This window comes from Nothobranchius furzeri, chromosome 14 (genome assembly GCF_043380555.1).
Source record: "Nothobranchius furzeri strain GRZ-AD chromosome 14, NfurGRZ-RIMD1, whole genome shotgun sequence".
Classification (NCBI taxonomy): domain Eukaryota; kingdom Metazoa; phylum Chordata; class Actinopteri; order Cyprinodontiformes; family Nothobranchiidae; genus Nothobranchius; species Nothobranchius furzeri.
This window is the reverse complement of record NC_091754.1, coordinates 45,924,398-45,944,841: the sequence shown is the minus strand read 5'-3', so window position 1 is coordinate 45,944,841 and position 20,444 is coordinate 45,924,398. Positions and strand designations below refer to the sequence as shown.

Sequence of the window (20,444 nt, the reverse complement as noted above, 5' to 3'; positions counted from 1 at the left end):
TCCCTCTACTCCCCCACTTGTCCAGATCTAGGCTAACATCAGATTTTAACCATAACCCCATCAAATAAAAATGTTTTAAGCCTATTCTTAAAAGTAGACAAGGTGTCTGCCTCATGGACTAAAGCTGGGAGCTGGTTCCACTGGAGAGGAGCCTGATAGCTAAAAGATCTGCCTCCCATCCTATTTTTAGATATTCTGGGAACCACCAGTAAACCTGCAGTCTGAGAGCAAATTGCTCGGTTAGGAACATATGGAGCAATCAGGTCACTGATGTATGATGGAGTTTGATTATTAAGAGCTTTATATGTGAGAAGGAGGATCTTAAAATCTATTCTGAATTTAACAGGCAACCAATGTAGGGGAGCTAAGACAGGAGGGATATGATCTTCCACTGTGCTACTGTTCTCCACCGAGTGTTTTGGCAAAATGTAATAAAAAAGAAAGGTAAATAATTAAATGAACACAAGTTCAATGATTTTAGGGCTGTGAAATAGGTATACATTTTTTACACAAGTGGTGTCACACTCTGTCCTGTCTCCCCGTTCTGTTCAGTCATGTGTCCCTGTTAATTGCTCCCACCTGCCTCTCGTCACCCAATCACCCAATCTCCCAGCTCCTCATGTATTTAAACCCTCTTAATTCTGTGTGTCTTGTCGGTTCATTGTTTCATTGTCCAGCGTGCTCCTCATTAAATCCTTGTTGAATGTTCTTGTCTGCCTGCCTGCTTCTTCCCCTGCAATTGGATCCTCACCTCGGCTCACCACACCCGCATGTCGTGACAAGTGGTCTTAAAAATTCTTGAATTTAGCTTAATGAAACCAGTTGGAACCCTGCAGTGGACTCAGTGGTCTCCTTTAAACTCACCTGTTCAGGCTTTGGTGGGACCTTCATCACCACCCTCTCTTTATTCTGCCTTTCCCGGGATTTTTACCTCTCCTTTTCCTTACATTTTTAATCACAGTTTAATTTTTTTTGTAATTTTAAACTCATTTTTAATCACTTTTTTAAATAGATTAAAAAAGAAATTAATTGTGTCTTCATTTGTAAATACAAACTATTCAGTTTTGTATTTTCTAAGGGAAACGTTAGCGGGTCTAAGGTGTTTATCTCATACCTGCTGACAGTGTTGACTGTTTAAAGTTTAAGCTAACATAGTCCTCTTGCTGCAGCCAGGATTCTGTGAGAGAGAGCAAAAAAATCTGATTATCACAAATCAAGTCATTAACTAACAAAGTCTTAGAAAAATAGACCCAATGTTCAACAACCCACATTTAATTTTTCTAGTTTTCTGCTCAGTTGAATTTGTTCTAATATTTATGAGATTTCCATGATTTGCTTTATTAAGCCTGATATTTAATCTGTGTGATTTTGGCCGTGGGCAGGACACTGTCTCTATGGGGTAGTGGGTGGGTAACAGTACAGAAGCTGCAGAGGGGTGTGTTAAACTACGACTCTGCTTCCTGGTCTGGATCGTGGGTTGTCATGGAGGACTAATAAAACTGGCCATATTCCTAGAAAGAAGAGCTGCTCCATCCAAAGAGGGATGGATGCCGTCTCTACGCGTCAGACCAGGTTTTCCCCAAAAAGTTTTCCAATTATCAATGTAGCCCACGTTGTTTTCAGGACACCACCTAGACAACCAGCAGTTGGACAGCACGCGGCTAAACATGTCGTCACTGGTCCGATCAGGCAGGAGGCCAGAGAAAATTACAAAGCCTGACAATGTTTTGGCAAACTTGCACACCGAAGCAACAGATACCGGTATTAGTGCACAAAATGGATGCCATCTCGGAGAGGGTCACCGGACGGTATGGACAAGTTTAAAAACCAAATTGGCTTCACTGGAGGACTTGAATGATCAGTTTAAAGACTGAAGGAAGAGAGAAAATTATCTCAGCCTGACCCAAACAAAGTCTTGTTATCCGAATCTGACACCATAGCTGTGAAAACCCGACCTACCCCCCCGCCTTCGGGGTGGACTTCAGCCTGGCGAGGTCATCAACCTGCAGGAGTCAATGTGCTCTGCGCTTCTCCCAAGATCTCCCTCCCACCTGTGGCTACAGTGACTGAGCGCCGTAGATGGCTGCTCTCGCTGTGGAAACAGGATCCCAGCCCCCTCCCCTGTCTTCCTATTGGAGTCTCATGTTATGTTGTGATGTCTGATGTCTGTTGCTTATCTGTTTGAGGTGGGTTTTTTTTTTTTTGCAGAGCAAAGCTGCCCTCCTGGTGGGAGAGTAGCTATGAAGTGCCTTTTTTCCCTCCTCCCGAATCAATTCCTCAAGTTACCCTCTTATCTCTATTAAGGTAGCGCGACTCGGGGGTTGCGAATTACCACAGTCACCAATTCTTGTCATGCGTCTTGCCCATGTATGTCTGATCTCTGAATTGTGTGTACTGAAACTCTAATTTCCCTCTGGGATTAATAAAGTATCTTTGATTTGATTGATTTGATTTTCTTCTCTTGAGCTGTACGGGGAGGTAAATAGCTAGTTAAGACAGTTTAGATGCAGAGGCATCAAAAGGCCTTGAGCATATCTGAAGGAGATAGTTCTTCCTGAGGAGAAGGGACCTTTAGGTCAGACAACAGTTCCTTCATGAAGCTACAATAATTATCTTCTAATCAGATCACACCAACAATAGCACAGCTCAGGCATGTTTACAGCGTGTAATCTGCTGCCTCCTCACAAGGTAAAATACCACAGCCCTTGTGATCACCTGTGAGTGGAACCAATGATCCTGTTCTCCTTCCTCCTCACGCAGCAGCTGGTGCTCTGCCTGCAGAGAGCCCCAGCTGCTGGTTTGTAACCCCGGACATGTCGGCGCTGATAGAAAACAAGCTCCTGGGTAGAAATTGTTATCTTCACATTTAATGGAAGGCTGCTTTGTGATTACTTTAGAGATGTTGTTGTTGTTGTTGGGGTAAACGGTTCTTATGCTATGAAACACAAACATCTGGTTTCTGCTGCTGGCCTCAGATCTGAAGCTGAAGATGTTTCTGAAACTGTTTCCACCCACTTAGAGGTCCAATGGGGACCTGTTTGGTTTATGCAGAGTGTAGCGGGGTAAATATTGTTGCTTTTAAGCTTAATATATTACATTTACTTATGACCAATAAGCTGTGACATTCTATATTAATATAGAATATCAACCTGCTTGGTCTTTGGATGTTTAATCAGAAGATTCTAGGGTTCTTTGCTTTTTCAGGGATCACACACACTTCGTACCAATTCAGTCAGGTTTATGAAAAAGTAAGAAATTTATTTTCTATCAAATTAAAAATATGACAAGTTAACTAAGGCTGCTGTGATGGATGAATCTAAGAGGATGGGATGTGATGTATGGGGATTGAATGGTGTGTGTTTATCAGAACCTTGTATCTAGAAGAACTGAGTTCTGGGTGTGAAAAGATTTGGTTTGCAATAAACTATGAAGTTGGTTCCTATCAAAACGGCATCAGATGCAATCATGCTGTGTCTACCTCACCCTTTCTTTGGAGACCCTCTTCGCAGATCCGGAGGTCAGGAAGGTCGAATGACCTCTGGGCACAGAGGTTCAGTAGATTAACCGCAGCACCGACGCTCCAGTCCAGAGATGTCACCAGGCACACAGGTTGAAACTAGTTTGCTTCTAGAACAGCTGTTTCTGAATAGCTGAAGGAACCGTTTTGCTGTGTCAGCTGTAGGCAGCTTTTAGCTTGTTGAAAGCTTGTCAATTGATGCGGTGTGAGCAGAGTTTCCCTCCGATGGCCAGTCAAGAGTTAGCTCAACTAACAGAATGCTGAATCTCACAGAATGCTGGAATGCTGAATTACTCCGTAAGTGATTCTGTTTTAACATTCTCATATTAAGATTTACTTGGCCAATCAGGACGTGCCATGTTAAGAGGTGTTAACAGCAACCCTCAGAACATCACACCTTCTTACAGGATGCTCTGATTTGTGGGTAAGAAAATATCTTGCTAAATATATAATTACTGATCATACCATAATAATATTCATTTCAACCAGAGTAATTTAACCCTCTGGGTCCAGGGTGTAATTTGCAGTTTTTGACTAATTTAGAGTTTTCCTTTGTATTTCCAAAATAAAAACCACTGCCTTATGTGGTATCAATCTTTTCAGCACAACCTGGACTTAATGAATTTATACTTATTTTTTATATTTGGACATAAAGGGGTTGCATATTAGACCTTAAATCACTCAAAAACATAAAATCCAAATTGGAAAAAAGTTGCTTATTTTACTGTGAAACCAACAAACATTTATGACGAAGGTTTTTTATAATTTAGAATGGTAATCTAGACTGTACATTTATAAAAAATACGGCTAAATATAGCAAATAACAAATAAAAAAAAATTATCAGCCCTCTGGGGTCTAGGGTGTAAATGACCGTTTTTGACTCATTTTGGTTTTTCTTTTGTATTTTCTAATAAAAACAATAAATATTGCCTTATGGGGTGTCCTTTTTTTCAGGACAACCTGGACTATCTGAATTTATACTTATTTTATTAATTTGGCAATAATGAACATGCATTTTGGAGTGGGGAGTGGCTCCGTCTCACGCCGAGATCTGACAGCTGCGTGGCACCGCCCACTCCTCTTGTTGGATCTCCGAGGAGCTGGATCTCTGCCTTCATCCTCTACCTCATCATGACCCAACTCTTCTATGAGGAAGGATGGATAAGCCACATCGTCTTCAACATCCTCGCTATTTGCCCCAGACTCCGGCTGCGAGTCTCCGTCCACTTCCTCTGCTTCCAGTTCAAAAAACAGCCGTACTATCTGAACTGCCTGGTGGACATTTATCCTTCTCATCATCCTTTATTAAAGCCTAATAAAAGCCTACTAAACTGCAGACAATATATCTGTCCGGATCGCTCCAAAATATGAAGTTTACCGTCAATATCTGTCTAATTGTTTGTTGTTACTCCGTTCGCGCCACTCCTTTCCCCGTGAAGCAGCTCCTTTTTGCACACATCTTGTTACTCGTGCGACCTTCCTCTCTCTCTCAGCTACATAATGATGCTTTTTATCAATTGAATATGTGAGACTTCCACCAACAGCAAAAGGATCCCATGTTTTTGTGGGTTTTTTGTTCACAAGCACATTCCTTCTCACGGAATACTAAACTGTTGTTTTGACAAGTTATCAGATTGTCTAAAAATAGGTCGTTTTTTAGTTCAGTATAACTCCGCTTTTACGTTGCCTATTAACAAAATTTTAAAACTGGGGTGTAGTTTATGATCTCCTTTTTAAAGCTGAATTGAAACTGAAACTCAGGGAGGTGGAGTCTTGCTGCTACAGCGTCCCAAATCCATGGACCCCAGAAGGTTAAGCACAGATTAATCAAAACATTTAATTTAACCATATTGTTCATTTCATTTCATGATTAATTAACTCATAAGAGCTGAAAACGGTCACTTTATTCAGAGGCATGAGGAATCCTGTAGAAGCGATAAGGGAAGCTTAGGCCTTGAAATGGGAACAGTTTGTTGACAATATGTTATCATGTGTTCAGAGCTGCAGAACCTTCTGGGCTTGTTGGAAGATAGAATGTAAAATCCACCTTAGAGAATGGAATTTATGTCTGTAGATGACCGGTGGCATGTAGGTCAATCTGTAGGCGAAAACTGACCATTTCTGGACGTTAAAAGAGTCTGAGACAAATCTGTAGTGGATGCTCTGGTTAACCGTGTGTGTGTGTGTGTGTGTGTGTGTGTGTGTGTTCTTCAGACAGGAAAACCACCTGTGGAGGATCTGTTCTTAGATCTGTGTGATGGACGACGGCTGCTGGAGTTGCTGGAGGGACTCTCAGGACATCCACTGGTACACACACACACACACACACACACACACACACACACACACACACACACACACACACACACACACACACACACATTATTATCTGTCTTATGTTAAAGTTCTAAGATGCCCATGAGCAAAATCTGTTTTCCTCAAAAATGTCTCTCTCTCTCTCTCTCTCTCCCTCTCTCTCTTTGTGTGTGTGTGTCCGTGCGTGCGTGTGTGTGTTTGTGTGTAGGTGAGATTGGAGAAAGGGTTCACGCGTGTTCACTCGCTTAACAATGTCAACCGTGCTCTGCAGATCTTGCAGAAAAACAACGTGAGTATTCATGCACACACACACACACACACACACACACACACACACACACACACACACACACACACACATGCACAAACACGCACACACACACACACATACACACACACACACACACACACACACACACACACACACACACACACACACTTTCCAATGCACATGCACACACACACATACACACATGCACATGCATGCACACACACAAACACACAAACACATGCATGCACACACACACACATACAGATGCATGCACACACACAAACACACATGCACGCGCGCACACACACACACATTCACATGAACACACACACACGCACACACATACACAGTCACACACACAAACTGTTTAGGCTTTTGACATTGTTCCTTTAACCTTTGTCTCTCTCCAACCTGTCTGCAGGTGGACTTGGTGAATATCGGAGCAGCAGACATCGTTGATGGGAATCACAAACTGATTCTCGGGCTCATCTGGAGCATTATTCTCCACTGGCAGGTGTGTGTGTGTGTGTGTGTGTGTGTGTGTGTGTCTTTCCTGTTTTGATCTGAGTTTGTTTAACAATAAGGAACTCAAACATCACATTTCATTGTTCATGTCTGCAGCTCATAATTAGCTCAAATACTCCAGTTATGTCATGTCTGGAACATAAGTTAGACACCACGGGTAGTGACCCCTAACTCTGACCCTCCTTACGAATCACATTTCCACCGTTTCTCAGAGCAGAACTGTGCAGAAGTGAAATCCTTTAACATCCAAGACTGACAGCTGGAGTTGGATCGTTGATGTTTGACGCTGATAAGTAACTTTTGTTGAAGACTAACTCTAGTATGTAATATGTTGAGTACTGCGGTGTAGTTAGTGTTAGGGCTGATGGTCTGTCAGAAACTAAACTTTTAAACAGACCAACAGCAGTAGTTACGTCTCTGTAGTGGACATCCTGTTAGCATGTTGTGTGATGCTCCTCCTACTTTCTGCTGTTCCACCTTGGCCTTTTGCTACCTGAGACGTGTACTCAGTAGTCGTTGGATGGTGCCTCTGATGCTCACCCATCCTTGGCCTTGCTCTGGGTTTATGTTCTCAGGGGGCTGGGCCCTCAGCTCCTCATGAGGACCTTCTTCTTTGGCCAGCAGGTATCTGATGACTGGCAGGTCACATGGACTGATGGATCATGGACCCGTCTTACTCTTTGGAAGCCTCGGTTTGTCTTGATCTTTTGAGATCCTAAGGTTTTCTAATTGTCCTGCACATCAGCTCTTTTGTCCTCTGGGGCGACGGTGGCACAGGAGTTAAGTGCTCGCCCCGTAATCTGAAGGTTGCAGGTTCGAGTCCCGCTCAGTCTGTCGCTGTCGTTGTGTCCTTGGGCAAGACACTTAACCCACATTGCCTGCTGGTGGTGGTCGGAGGGACCGGTGGCGCCAGTGCTCGGCAGCCTCGCCTCTGTCAGTGCGCCCCAGGGCAGCTGTGGCTACATTGTAGCTCATCACCACCTGTGTGTGAATGTGTGTGTGAATGGGTGAATGACTGATTGTGTTGTAAAGCGCCTTGGGGGGTTCCAAGACTCTAGAAGGCGCTATATCAAATACAGGCCATTTTACCATTTCTCTGCTTGAACAGTCCACTCAGTTTTGTTCTCTTCCTTCCTTTGATTTCTTCCACTTTGGTCCCACCCAAACAGCTTTCCAATATCATTGTTGAATATCTGGATGAGGTGGATCAGTGAATCGATGTCTCACCAGCTCTAATGAGACCAAACGCTAACTTGTGCTAATGACTTTGATCAGACCTCAGCATTGTCTTCCACAGTCCTATTGAGTCAGTGTCCTGTTGATGTCGAGTTCAGAGCTGTCCACCTTCAGACCAGAGGCTCTGTTATAGTCCATCCAGGCCGAGCAGACATTATTGCTCCAGAGAATGAGTAGGAACGTGAGAAAATGTTTTCTGGGTGCAACACGAGTGAGCTGTATCCATCCTGTCAGAGGATCACATGATCTATGATTATTCCACGTGAGTGGAGGCTTTCCCTCGTTGTTTATCCTGAGTAGAATAGCCTTTATTAGCCCCACAGTGGGGAAATTCATTCGTTACATCAGCTCAGACAGTTAGAGAAAAGGAAGAAAAAACAAATTACAGGTAAACACACAGAGGCCGTAAGCTATCAACGCAACCTTCAACCGCTAAGCACAACAAATAAAAGGAAACTTGGGTTCCAACACTATGCAGCATACTGTAAGGTACATGGACATACTATGTAAATCTGGTGTTAAACACATACTGAGTACTGCGTTGGTGGTATTGTGTACCGGGATGATGCCAGTACCAGTTAAACTGAGGAGGTCTACACTCTTATTGCAGAGGGGATGAATGATCTACGGCAGCGTTCTGTTTTACATCTGGGATGTCTCAGCCTGTCTCTGAAGGAGCTGTCCATGGTCTCCACAGTGGAATGCAGTAGGTGGGAGGGGCTTTCCCCAGCATCCTCCTTTCACACGTCTCCTAAACTGGGAGCATGTGAACGCGTGTGGTTCCAGTAGGAAGTTAACAACTTACCACTGAAATCAGCAGAATAATTGTCTCTTCACAGCTAACCGTACTAAGTCTTCATGGTGTCTCAGATGGTCTAGCTGCTGGGATTATGTCAGGACCCACTTCCTGTTGAAAGAAGGGTATCATGACCCGTGGTTACAGGAGTCTAAAGAGATGTTGTGCTGTCCAAGCATCTGATTGAAAGGAGTTCCAGAGGAACATGAAGAATCATCAACAGACTCTACATAACTTCTCTTTCATCTGGCTTGATGTTGGTCCTGCCCTCCTCTCTCTGAAGGTTACTGTCAGTACTTGGAAATCCTGACACTCAGCTGCGCCATTTTCTCCACTGTTACTTGTGCATGAGGATCACAGGGGCCAGGGAGCTCATCTCAGAATTCAGCTTTTTCATTGGCTTAGAGGAGGTAGGTCCCTGTGATTCTTTGATATGACATAGGGAACCCCCCCCCCCCCCCCCCCTTTCAACCTCGTTGCCGATTTCGTCCCTTTCAGTACGTCTGTGGTGAAGTTTGACGCTAGCGAAATTTTGGCTCACATTCAACCCTCTTCAAAACTATGACAGAACTCTTAGGATGTATTGAAAGGTATAAAGGATATTAGAATATATTTTAATCTGGTGTTTGACGAAGTTTTAATGCATACTGAAGAGTAGAAAGTGTGTTTTTAAGCCTCGAATGGATGGCTGTTAGCTGCTGGTATAGGTCACGTGACCAAAATGATGTCATCTGATTGGACAGTGGCGTTGTGTTTGTAAACAAGTAGCCTTGTAATTTCAGTTGTGAACCAACTTTGGAGCAAATTGATGAGTTTCTGTGAGTTTATTTTGGTGCAGTTTAGCTAAATTCTTTTACATTCTCATCTGTTGACATCTCCTGAAAATGTCAACCAATTATCTTTATTAATAACTAAAATATGGCCTCTTTTCCACGATGAACTAGACAGCTAATCAAAATTTGATCACAGGTTTTAATGCATTTCCAATTGAAACAAATGGGCGTTAATTTGGATTGTTAAAGGTTTAATATCTCTGGATTGGCTGGGTGGATTTTGACAAATGAGGTGTCATTTTGTTAGTGAGCTCAGGCTCTATCTAGTAGACATGATGAACATGACATTTGATCACTTTTAAAGAAAATGTCCAAGTCCCTAGTTACTGCTCCTTCTGGGCTCAGGTGTTTCCATTGAAGTCAAACATCTCCAGCATCACTTTTGCTGTGATGGGCAGTAGCTTCTTGGTCTCACTGACAATACCAAAAGATATGGAATAATTCAAATCCTCTGTTAGGAGCCCCACCCTCTCTGTCAGAGACACGCCCTGTTTTCAGACCTGTTGCTGCTTCCTGTCACGCTCCTACAAGACATTTATCGCTTTACTCCTCATCAGGTTTCTGGAGCTTTCAGCCTCAGCCTGGCGAGTTTAATAAAGCGTCTCATCTGCATGAAGATGTCAGATACCCTAACCACAATAAACATAAATCATGTCTGGCTTCTGCTACGTCAAAGGTTATCTCTCTCTCTCTCTCTCTCTCTCTCTCTCTCTCTCTCTGTGTGTGTGTGTGTGTGTGTGTGTTCTCAGGTGAAGGATGTGATGAAGGATGTGATGGCGGGCCTTCAGCAGACCAACAGTGAGAAGATTCTGCTGAGCTGGGTTCGTCAGAACACACGTCGTTATCCTGAGGTTGGTCCCACATCAGCTTTTTTATTCTGTTAAGTTTTTCCCTCATTTATTTATTGTTTGTTTGTTTATGTTCATTTATCTATTTAATAAATCTCTGCCACTGACAAACTTCTGATTTTGAAATATGAACTTTTTGTTGGTCTAAATAAAGAAACCAGGCAGTGAGATTGTTCATGAGGAACCTCATGATTGAATAAAGTTTTTACAGATTGAAGATGTGAAGTTTCTATGGTGATACGTCTCCTGCAGCTGCCTTTAGAGCAGAAATCTGCTTCACCAGCCTGTTGTGACGTAATGAGCTGGTGAAACCACCGCGGCTCTTATTCACCAATGGATAACGAGATAAAGCCAGAAGTTCCAGCCAGTGGAGGTGAACTAGACACGTGATGCTGTAGATCAGGGGTACTCATATACAAGAGGATGGGGGCCATTTTAAAAAATGACCTTGACGTTCGAGGGCCCTACAGGCCACCTATTGAGTACCACAGCTGTAGATGTTCAGTCACTCTAACAGGTTGCTGGTTGCATCACGGTACCATAGGAACCCAAAGATCAGGTGGAAGCACACGTTAGGAGTTCCAGGTCCTAAACTGGAGAGATTTGACCAGCCTGAACCAGACCCATGTGAGCCTGGTGGGTCGGGTCAGTTTTGGGCTGCAGCACCGGCCATTTTGGCTTGGGGTAGAATTTTTGGGCCTGTTGAGAACTTTTGTAGTTGGGAGTAATCCAGGTTTAGGACTTTAAGTTGCTCATGTTCACCAACTTCCTGTATGAAATTCTCAGGTAGTTGATCAGCTGTTTGTTATCAAATGGACATCAGTGCCTGAAGAAGGACATGTCCACTGTGGCTGTCCTTCTGCTCCTGTAACATTTCACATGTTTGTCCTCAGGTGAACGTGGTTAACTTCTCTGGTAGCTGGAATGATGGATTGGCCTTCAACGCCCTCATCCACAGCCACAGGTATGTGCCCAAGTCCCATTACTCACCATCACACACTGGTGAAATGGGTTCTCCACATGTGACCCATCCACGTGGGGAGCAGTGAGCTGCAGACACGGCTGCATTTAGGAACGTTTTGGTGGTTTAACCCCCAATCATTGCATTGGTGGTATTGTGTACCAGGATGATGCCAGTACCAGTTAAACTGAGGAGGTCTACACTCTTACTGCAGAGGGTATGAATGACCTACGGTAGCGTTCTGTTTTACATCTGGGATGTCTCAGTCTGTCTCTGAAGGAGCTGTCCATGGTCTCCACAGTGGAATTGAGTAGGTGGGAGGTTTTTTTTTTAGGATGGAGGTTAGAGCCCTGCACTGAAGCCCTAGGCCCTCGGGTCAGCCCGGCCCGACGACCCTCGGGCCGGTCTTCGGGCCAACGACTGTGTAATTACCTCGGACACTCGCCTGGCCGGGCACCTTTATTTTTAATCGAATTCATAAAAAAAATGAAATACTTAAACGCAGCAGTAGAGCCCTGGGCAGGACTGTTTTCTTCATCCCGCTCCTGCCCGCTCCCGCTGAATTTCTGACCATTACCGCCCACAACCGCAAAGTGTGTGTTACACTCCCGCCCGCACCCGCAGTGTGCATGTCTACTCCCGTCTGCAACCGCAAAACTCTGAGAAATTATTACCTCACAATAAAAGAGATGTATTGAGTTTGTGTCCTCTCTGGTCCTGGAGAAAACATGTCACAACCCTCGGCTCTTCCATCCATCTGATGCGGCCCTCTGTGCTTGTAAAATAATGAATGGATATTTAAATAAAATGCTTTATATTTTACTGAATTAATTTTATATCTGTAAGTCAATTCTACGTAAAGATTGTCTGCTTAAACCTGAACAGGCCCAACCCAGTCTTACTGTGAGACCGGGTTGACGCGTCACGCTTGTGTGTAATCATAGGCGCTTTCTGAGCTGAAGAGGATGTGAGATTCTGGGATTCTCCTCAGACGGCTCATGGATGCGTTGCCACATTGGAGACAGGAACAAGCGCTATTCAGCCAAAGTTTCATAATCAGGGAACATTTTCTAAGTGACAAGTCTCTCTGAGCGACAGGGTTTGGAAAACGCTCGCTTCAGTGGGAGGAATCTTCCCGCATGCGCTCTGGTTCTGCGACGCGCTCCAAGCCCCTCTCCACATCTTCAGCTCGCTGTGCACATATGCGCTGACAGCGAGCTGCGCTGAGCAGCTCAGATGTTCAGATGGGAATCTTTTCTTGAGTGATTTAGCTACATCTGCGATGTGCGTAGAATAAAATGTCAGTTCGTCTGCATGCGTCGGGGTAATTCTTTCTATTCTTTCTCCGTCAAAATAAACGGTCAAATAGGGGAACTATCCGGTCAACACAAGCCCTGCTTTTGACTGTTCTGTTTTCTTGTGAAAATTGTTGGAAAGAGATAAAATTTAACTTGATTGCCACCAGAGCCAGTGCACCGTTATCTCCGTGACGGTAAACGAGGGAAAAACAAATTGATCAGATCCTGCACGTCTTTTAACACATTGGTCAGGATTGACACACTTTGTTTTCATTTAGTTGGTTAAAAAAAGTCGGGCCCGGGCTCGGGTCGGGCCAGAGAATTCTGAAAACCTTTTCGGACCGTGTCGGGCTGGGGCTCCACCCCCTCGGGCTGGGCCGGACACGGACTCAGATTTTTGGCCCGTGCAGGGCTCTAATGGAGGTCATCTTCCCCATTATCCTCCTTTCACACGTCTCCTCAGCTGAATCCAGTGGGCAGCTCAGAACCGAGCTAGCTGTGTTAGCTAGCTGATTCTGTTTACTGGGGTGATCGGTAGTTTTGAGAAAAATAATCTAATAATCGATGCAATGAGATGCGGACATGAACGATAATAAACTGTTGAAGAAGCACACCATACTCGATTATAGCGGCTAGCAGCTAGCTTGCACCGTCTTTAAATGGTCATTACCTGTTTTCTCATGCGTCAATAAGGAAACATCTGCGTCAATGTTCTGCTCTAAATGTAGCTCTTTACTAAGATAGATAGATAGATGATAGATAGATAGATAGATAGATAGATAGATAGATAGATAGATAGATAGATAGATAGATAGATAGATAGATAGATAGATAGATAGATAGATAGATAGATAGATAGATAGATAGATAGATAGATAGATAGATAGATAGATAGATAGATAGATAGATAGATAGATAGAGGGACGGACAGACAGACAGATTGATAGATAGACGGACGGACGGACAGACAGACAAAATAGTCATATGATTTATTTTCCCATATCACCCACTCCTAGTGTGTACTGGTGTGTGATTATGGTGGTTTCATGTATTACGTATTGTCCATCTAATTATTTATCTTTGTGTCCCTCCATCATCCATCCCTCTCTCCATTTTTGTGTTGGTTCCTCCATCTCTGTCCATCCATCCATTTTGTTCAAGTGTCCCTCCCTCCATCCATCCATCTTTCTCTCTGTCCATCCATTTATCCATCCATCCCTCCGTTCACATGTCCCTCCATGAATAGGTGATATACTAACCCAGTGCCGGTTACTGTATAAATTTTTTTCCATTCAGCTTTTTATTCATGTGAGTAAATATTTTTTGCAGATGATGTCATGATATTGTGTTTTATGAATGAACCTGTAACTGTAGCACTCCAGTTGAACTGCGATTTTTACAGTAAATATTAGTGAGCTAACCCTTTCCAGAAGTGAACCCAACAACCAGAACCGATGTTCTTCTCTGGTTTCACGTGGACAGGCCCGAGCTGTTTGATTGGAGCTCGGTGGAGAAGAAGACGTCAGCCATCGACAGACTGGAACACGCCTTTAGTACGGCAGAACAACACCTGGGCATACAGCGGCTGCTGGACCCAGAAGGTAACTCTAACACATCCACGCACATCTGGAATGCTGGGAATCGGCTCAATTGAGTCAAATGCCTGCTTATCTTTTCCCCCCTCCAACCATTTGCTTTTATTAGTGCACATTGACCACAATCTTCCATGCTGTCATTGGGTTTGACGTTAATTGATGATGCACAAATTGACTTGGAGGATTAGGAATATTTGAAACAGCTGGGTAGGAATGTTTTTAGTCTCTAGGTTCTTGATTTTCCAGGGTCCAGTTTACTCTAACTGTTGGCTGTGGGTAATGAGAACGATGCCAGTCTCCTTCTGCTCTTCATGGATCTGCTGTGGCTCAGATGTAGTCAGATGTTGTTCTGAAGCTCCAGGCTGACTCACCCGTCCACACTCCTGACCCTAACCCTAACCCATCTTGTTAAAACGGGCCCTCAGACCTTATTCAGCTGTAAGGCCCAGCGTACACAGGCTGTCTGACACGTACCCAGTAGAGTCAGAGATAATGAGCAGGCCTCCAGGAGTAAAACAGGCTCCTGAAAGCTAGTTTACGTACACAGCCCATAGAGATGTTAGTGGTGGAGCTGCTCTGTAAATGCATTTGTGTTAGACTGATTTAATCCTAAACATCATAAAATCTTTATGCAACATGAGACATCTCAGGGGTCAGAGGTCTTTGCTTAGCCTTGTCGAGGCTTGAAGGACAGAAGGTGGATAGTTCATAACATGGTAATTACAGTGAATCAGACATCATCAGGCTTAGCTTTAGCTCCTCGTCCTCTCATAGTGGAGTCCTGATTACTGATGTCCCTCAGCTGGTGTCCCCCATTGTGTGCTTCTGGCTGGATACCCATGGATAGAGTTGTCTCATTATACTATTGGGTATTTGGATTTTATAAATGTCTTATTGGTGGTACCCTCACAGCCTCAGCACAGGCAACATTTTAGGGTCCCCAGTTTGGAAACCACTGATCTAGACCAGTGGTGTCTAATCCTGGTTTACCTGCTCAGGATCTTACTAGTAAGTTAGTGTATTCTTACTTCCTGTATTTTCTTACCTCTTTTTCTTTTATCTTCCTTTTTTTGCACCAAGTACCACAGCAATTTCCTAAGCTTGTGATTCTGGCACATTCTTCTTCCGGCTCTTGGATAGTACAGACGCTTTTTTCTTTTTCATAAGTGGGCGCTTATGTTGTGTATCATCTGAAGTCTGTGTGCACATCTGTCTGAGGTGTTTTGTTGCATTGCAAAGCTATCCTCTCTGTCGGGGGTAACTCTGAAGTGCCTTTTTTCCATCCCCCTGACTCTATCCTCATATAAACCTTCTTGATCTATTACGGTAGCGCGACTCGTGTTGCGAATGACCACTGTCACCAATTCTTGTCATGTTTCTATGTATGTATGTCAGATCTCAGAATTGTGTGTACTGAAACAATTGAATTTCCCTCTGGGATGAATAAAGTATCTTTGAATTTGAATTGAGTTGAATATGGAAATAAAACCTTCTGATGTAAACGAGTCTGCTGTGTTTAAGCATAGAAACTTAGAAAAGGTTTTCTGCTGCTCGCCTAAAGTTACTGTTGAGTTAAGTTGTTGGCTCACCCTGTCCCCAGTAGGGGCAGCTGCCCCAACACTACTCTAATTTCCACTACGATGGACATTATTCCAGTTTATTCCTTGTCACCACTGGTGAAGGATGAGGTTTCACGAGGAAGCTCCTCCCTCCTGTCCATATATGGTCACGTCTGAGGCAATATGAATAGGAAAAAGTAGAAGATGGGAAATAAAATAAATCACTTTCTGTTTCATAGACGTGGCGGTGCCTCACCCTGACAAGAAGAGCGTCATCATGTACGTGACATCGCTCTTCCAGGTGCTCCCCCAGACCGTTTCCATGGAAGCCATTGAGGAAGTTGAGTCGCTGCCACCGGCGTCAGGAAACACTCGTGTGATGACCGAGGAGCACTATCAGATCCAGACCCAGCAGCGCTTCTCCCAGCAGGTGAGAAGTTGTCTCCTCCTTCCTCCTTCATGGGATCTCACTGTTGTTGAGTTTCATCATGACATTCTGGATTTAAGTCCCTGAATATTTCCTGTTGTCCCAGAGCCGTCTAGACCAGAGGAGGTGTGTATTTCCTTTTTGAAACTTAGCCACAAAAGCTGCATTTGAATTAACTCTAACCCTTCTTCTCTAATGAAATTAGTGAGGAAGGAAGTAACACTTCAGGTAAAAATCACAAAGTGCTTCACAGTAAAACAGTAAACAAGCAGCAATCACGAGGTAAATAGAGTAAAACAAAAACTGAAATGAGGTGAAATCAAGTTTAAAAAGCATGTGTTAAAGCATGTGTTTAGCACTCAGGGAGCGAGGAAGAACCTCAGCCACGGGACCATCAGGACCATCTGACCTTCTGTTCTCAGGCAGTGTTTAGGAGAGGAGGAGCCATGGAAGGCTTTATAGGCCAACTACAAATCTATGACAGCGTAGCTGTTGTGCTGCTTAGTGTTTAAGACAGTTTCAGCCTTGGAAGGATTTTAATTCAGAGATGTTGTGGAGAAGAAATAAGCAGTATTAGGTTACAGTTGGTGACTTTACAGAGTTCAATGTAACATGTATATGAGTGGTGAGAAAACCCAGGGGCTGTGGTGTAAAGCACTTTGGAGTCCTCAGAAATGTGCTATATGAAAGCAGCGATCATTTGGTCCCAGCACAGAGCCCTGTGGTACCCCACGGGTTTAGACTGCAACAGATTCATAGAAACAGCAACCCTTCAGACATAAGGATGAGAACCAGTTTAAAACCTTCCCAGACAGGCTAATGACATCACTGGTTATTAGCAGAACGCCACCATGGACAGTATGGGGCAGCACAGAGATCCAACTGATAAATAACAAATAATAAATAAATAACCAGACTTCTAACAGTCATCAGCATTAGGCGAATGGTCTCATGCCAAGCTCTAGTGAACCATGAACTAAAGTATGCTGAACCCTTAGAATTGACCCCCAGGCACCATAGCAACTGCAGCTCACTGCTCCTTATGGTGGGGTCGAATACGGAGAAATGATTTCTTCAGGCAGTTCTTCTTTTTGCCCAGAGGTCAGCAGACCAGCTCTCACTGCTGGAGGAACTTTTATCCTGGTAGGAGTTATTGTCAGAGCCAAGGCAACATCCTCAGCAACACCAAAAATAAAAGTAAATAACCTCAGGGACTGGGTGGGTGCAACAGTAATATCGTAAACAAGCCTGTGAGTAATGGTGCAACAGGTTAGGATTATCTCATGGGAATTGCTCTCATGCACTTATCTAAGGGCTACCAGATGTTCTTCTGCTCACTAACCGGCGCCTCTGCTTCCAGCATCCTCTCATCCTTGTAGTCATACACACGTTTGAGCTCCTAGATGAAACCTGACGGCTACCTTTGAATGAAGCACAGCATCTAAATTCACAAATGGTGTCTCCTTGAACTCTCGAGCTCACGCAAGCAGTGACCTATCACAGCAGAATGTCATAATAATACTGGAAAACAGTGCAATTATGATCTCACCTAGTGTAAAGGTCATCTCACCTCCCATGTCCATCTGAAGAAGAAACCACAACTCGTTCCCATCAAGGGAAGCTTAGATGAAAAGTATATCCTGGAAAGAAAAGATTGGAGGTGTTATAAAGACTTATGGAGAGCGACAAAGCCAGGGGAGGGTCAGATGGCCCAGACAAATAAAGAGCCAGGAGACAAGTGAGATGGCTCTAAATGTGAGAGGAAAGAGGGGAAAGTCACTGACAGTGGCTATTATCTACCTTCTCTCCCATCTGTCATGGTAACCCCCCACAATGCACACTCAGATCCCTCCAGCTCCAGCAAGGACATCTAAACTCATCATTTCCCTAAAATAAAGCTGGTTTAACATGTTATGTACCTACATCTCAATATGTGACGTTTCATAGAGAGGAGAAATAAACTAAATGTTACTTTACTGAAAAGGGAGATGGGTCTCCCTTTAGCTGTCTAGTCCATGACTGTATGGACCAGAGATGAGTTTCTCCATCAGATCAACCGTATGTCCTGGTCCTAGCCATCCAGAAAGTGTTTGAGACCAGCAACCGTCCATAGAACTGTTAAGAGGGAGCTCACATCATCTAGTTGTTTTTATTTTATTTTTTTGCATCTATGGAGCTAGCCCATTCTCCTGCCATGTTTATGCAGATCCAACTGTACATCTCCTTTAAGCCCCATGAGATGTCTAAGCTGCAGCTGTTACACACCTGCTTAGACTCTATTAAAACCTGGATGGCTGGGAACTTTCTACAGCTGAATGAAGATAAGACTGAGATCCTCATCTTGTTGTGACCTTTGACCCAGCTCTCACCCTGGATTCTCATGTCAGTTCTCTTGTTCGCTCTTCCTTCTTCCATCTCAGGAACATTGCTAAGCTGAGTCCCATTCTGTCTCACTCTGAACTTGAGACAGTTCTCCACACCTTCATCTCCTCACGCTTAGACTACTGTAACTCTCTTTTCACGTGTCTGAGCAGAACCTCCCTGAACCGTCTACAGGTGGTTCAGAATGCCTGTGCTCGGCTTCTGACCAAGTCCTGCAAACACACGCACATCACCCCGCTTCTCCTCCAGCTTCACTGGCTGCCAGTCAACTTCAGGGTTCATTTCGAGATCCTGGTTCTGGTCTATAGGGCCTTACATGGACAAGCACCATCTTACATTGGTGATCTTCTTAGTCCCTACACCCCCAGCAGGTCCCTGAGGTCCAGTGATCAAAGCCTACTGGTTGTGCAGCACCAGGCTAAAGACCAAAGGTGACAGATCATCTGCTGCTGTGGCCCCCAGACTCTGAACCTCTCTCTCCCTGAGCCTGAGATCAGTGGACTCAGTGGTCTCCTTCAAAAAGCAGCTGAAGACTCACTTATTCAAGCTGGCTTTTGTATGACCTTCTTCATCCTCTCCTTGTACTGCTCTCACTACCTATTCCACCTTTCTCAGGATCCACTGATTTCCCTCTTTCCTATCCACTCTCTCTTTCTTAACATTTTCACAGTTGTGTATTTCACACACACACACACACACACACACACACACACACACACACACACACACACACACACACACACAAAACACATATACCAAGTAGTAGTAGTAGTAGTGTTTCTATGGTTACATTGTGATTTCTTTGTAAATATTCTATTTGGTGAGAGATAAACTTTATTGTATTTATTCTAGTGAATCTATAATTAAACAGGTAAACTAGTAGTAGCACATTCAATGTCAAAGAGAGTAAAAAGTTTTTATCAGGAGAGGGAGAATGTTTAAGTGATTAGCAGCAGTGTGCTAGCTGATGGCCCCCTCCATGAGGCCACCACAGCTCAGCAGAACATCATTGTAGCATCTTCTGGGGAGAAAAACACTTAGAGGAAAAATAAAGTTAACAGCTGAAATAGTATGAAATAATACAGTTAAAGAGCAGATTTTAGAAGAAAGTAGTCGAGCGTGGAAAGTCGTCAGCATGTCCTCCAGCAGTCTAAGAGAATGTTCATTTTTTTAAGATCAGGCTCAAGACCCACCTTTTTAGTTTAGCTTTTAACTGATTACTATTTATTGCATTGCTTATTTTATTTATTTATTTATTTATTTTTAATTACTGTTGTGTTACACATTTATGTTGTTTTGTTTGTTTAATCACATTTAATTGGGTATTTTACATCATACATTTTAGATATTTTCCATATTAGCTCTTGTCATCAGATTTTAACCATAGACCCTATCAAATAAAAATGTTTTAAGCCTAGTCTTAAAAGTAGACAAGGTGTCTGCCTCACGGACTAAAGCTGGGAGCTGGTTCCACAAGAGAGGATCCTGATAACTAAAAGATCTGCCTCCTGTCCTATTTTTAGATATTCTGGGAACCACCAGTAAACCTGCAGTCTGAGAGTGAAGTGCTCGTTTAGGAACGTATGGAACAATAAGGTCACTGATGTATGATGGAGCTTGAATATTAAGAGCTTTATATGTGAGAAGGAGGATCTTAAAATCTATTCTGAATTTAACAGGTAGCCAACGTAGGGAAGCTAAGACAGGAGAGATATGATCTCTCTTTTTAATTCTCATCAGAACTCTAGCTGCAGCATTTTGGACAAGCTGAAGACTTTTAACTACATTCTGTGGACTTCCTGAGAGTAATGAATTACAGTAATCCAGTCTTGATGTAATCAATGCATGAACAAATTTTTCAGCATCATTTCTGGAAAGG

The 20,444-nt window shown here is 43.5% G+C and overlaps 1 protein-coding gene across 9 annotated transcripts in view; it reads left to right on the top strand.

Annotated features, from left to right (window-relative positions):
- The window catches only part of dmd (dystrophin), a 306,195-nt gene that overhangs the window by 92,562 nt on the left and 193,189 nt on the right, over positions 1-20,444 (top strand). For all 9 annotated transcript variants that reach the window (XM_054743058.2, XM_054743055.2, XM_054743052.2 and 6 more), the window contains exons 3-9: positions 5,733-5,825; positions 6,043-6,123; positions 6,527-6,619; positions 10,245-10,346; positions 11,237-11,307; positions 14,085-14,203; positions 15,996-16,186. In XM_054743058.2, coding sequence (XP_054599033.1) covers positions 5,733-5,825; positions 6,043-6,123; positions 6,527-6,619; positions 10,245-10,346; positions 11,237-11,307; positions 14,085-14,203; positions 15,996-16,186 — 750 coding nt within the window. The remainder of the gene's footprint in view (positions 1-5,732; positions 5,826-6,042; positions 6,124-6,526; positions 6,620-10,244; positions 10,347-11,236; positions 11,308-14,084; positions 14,204-15,995; positions 16,187-20,444) is intronic.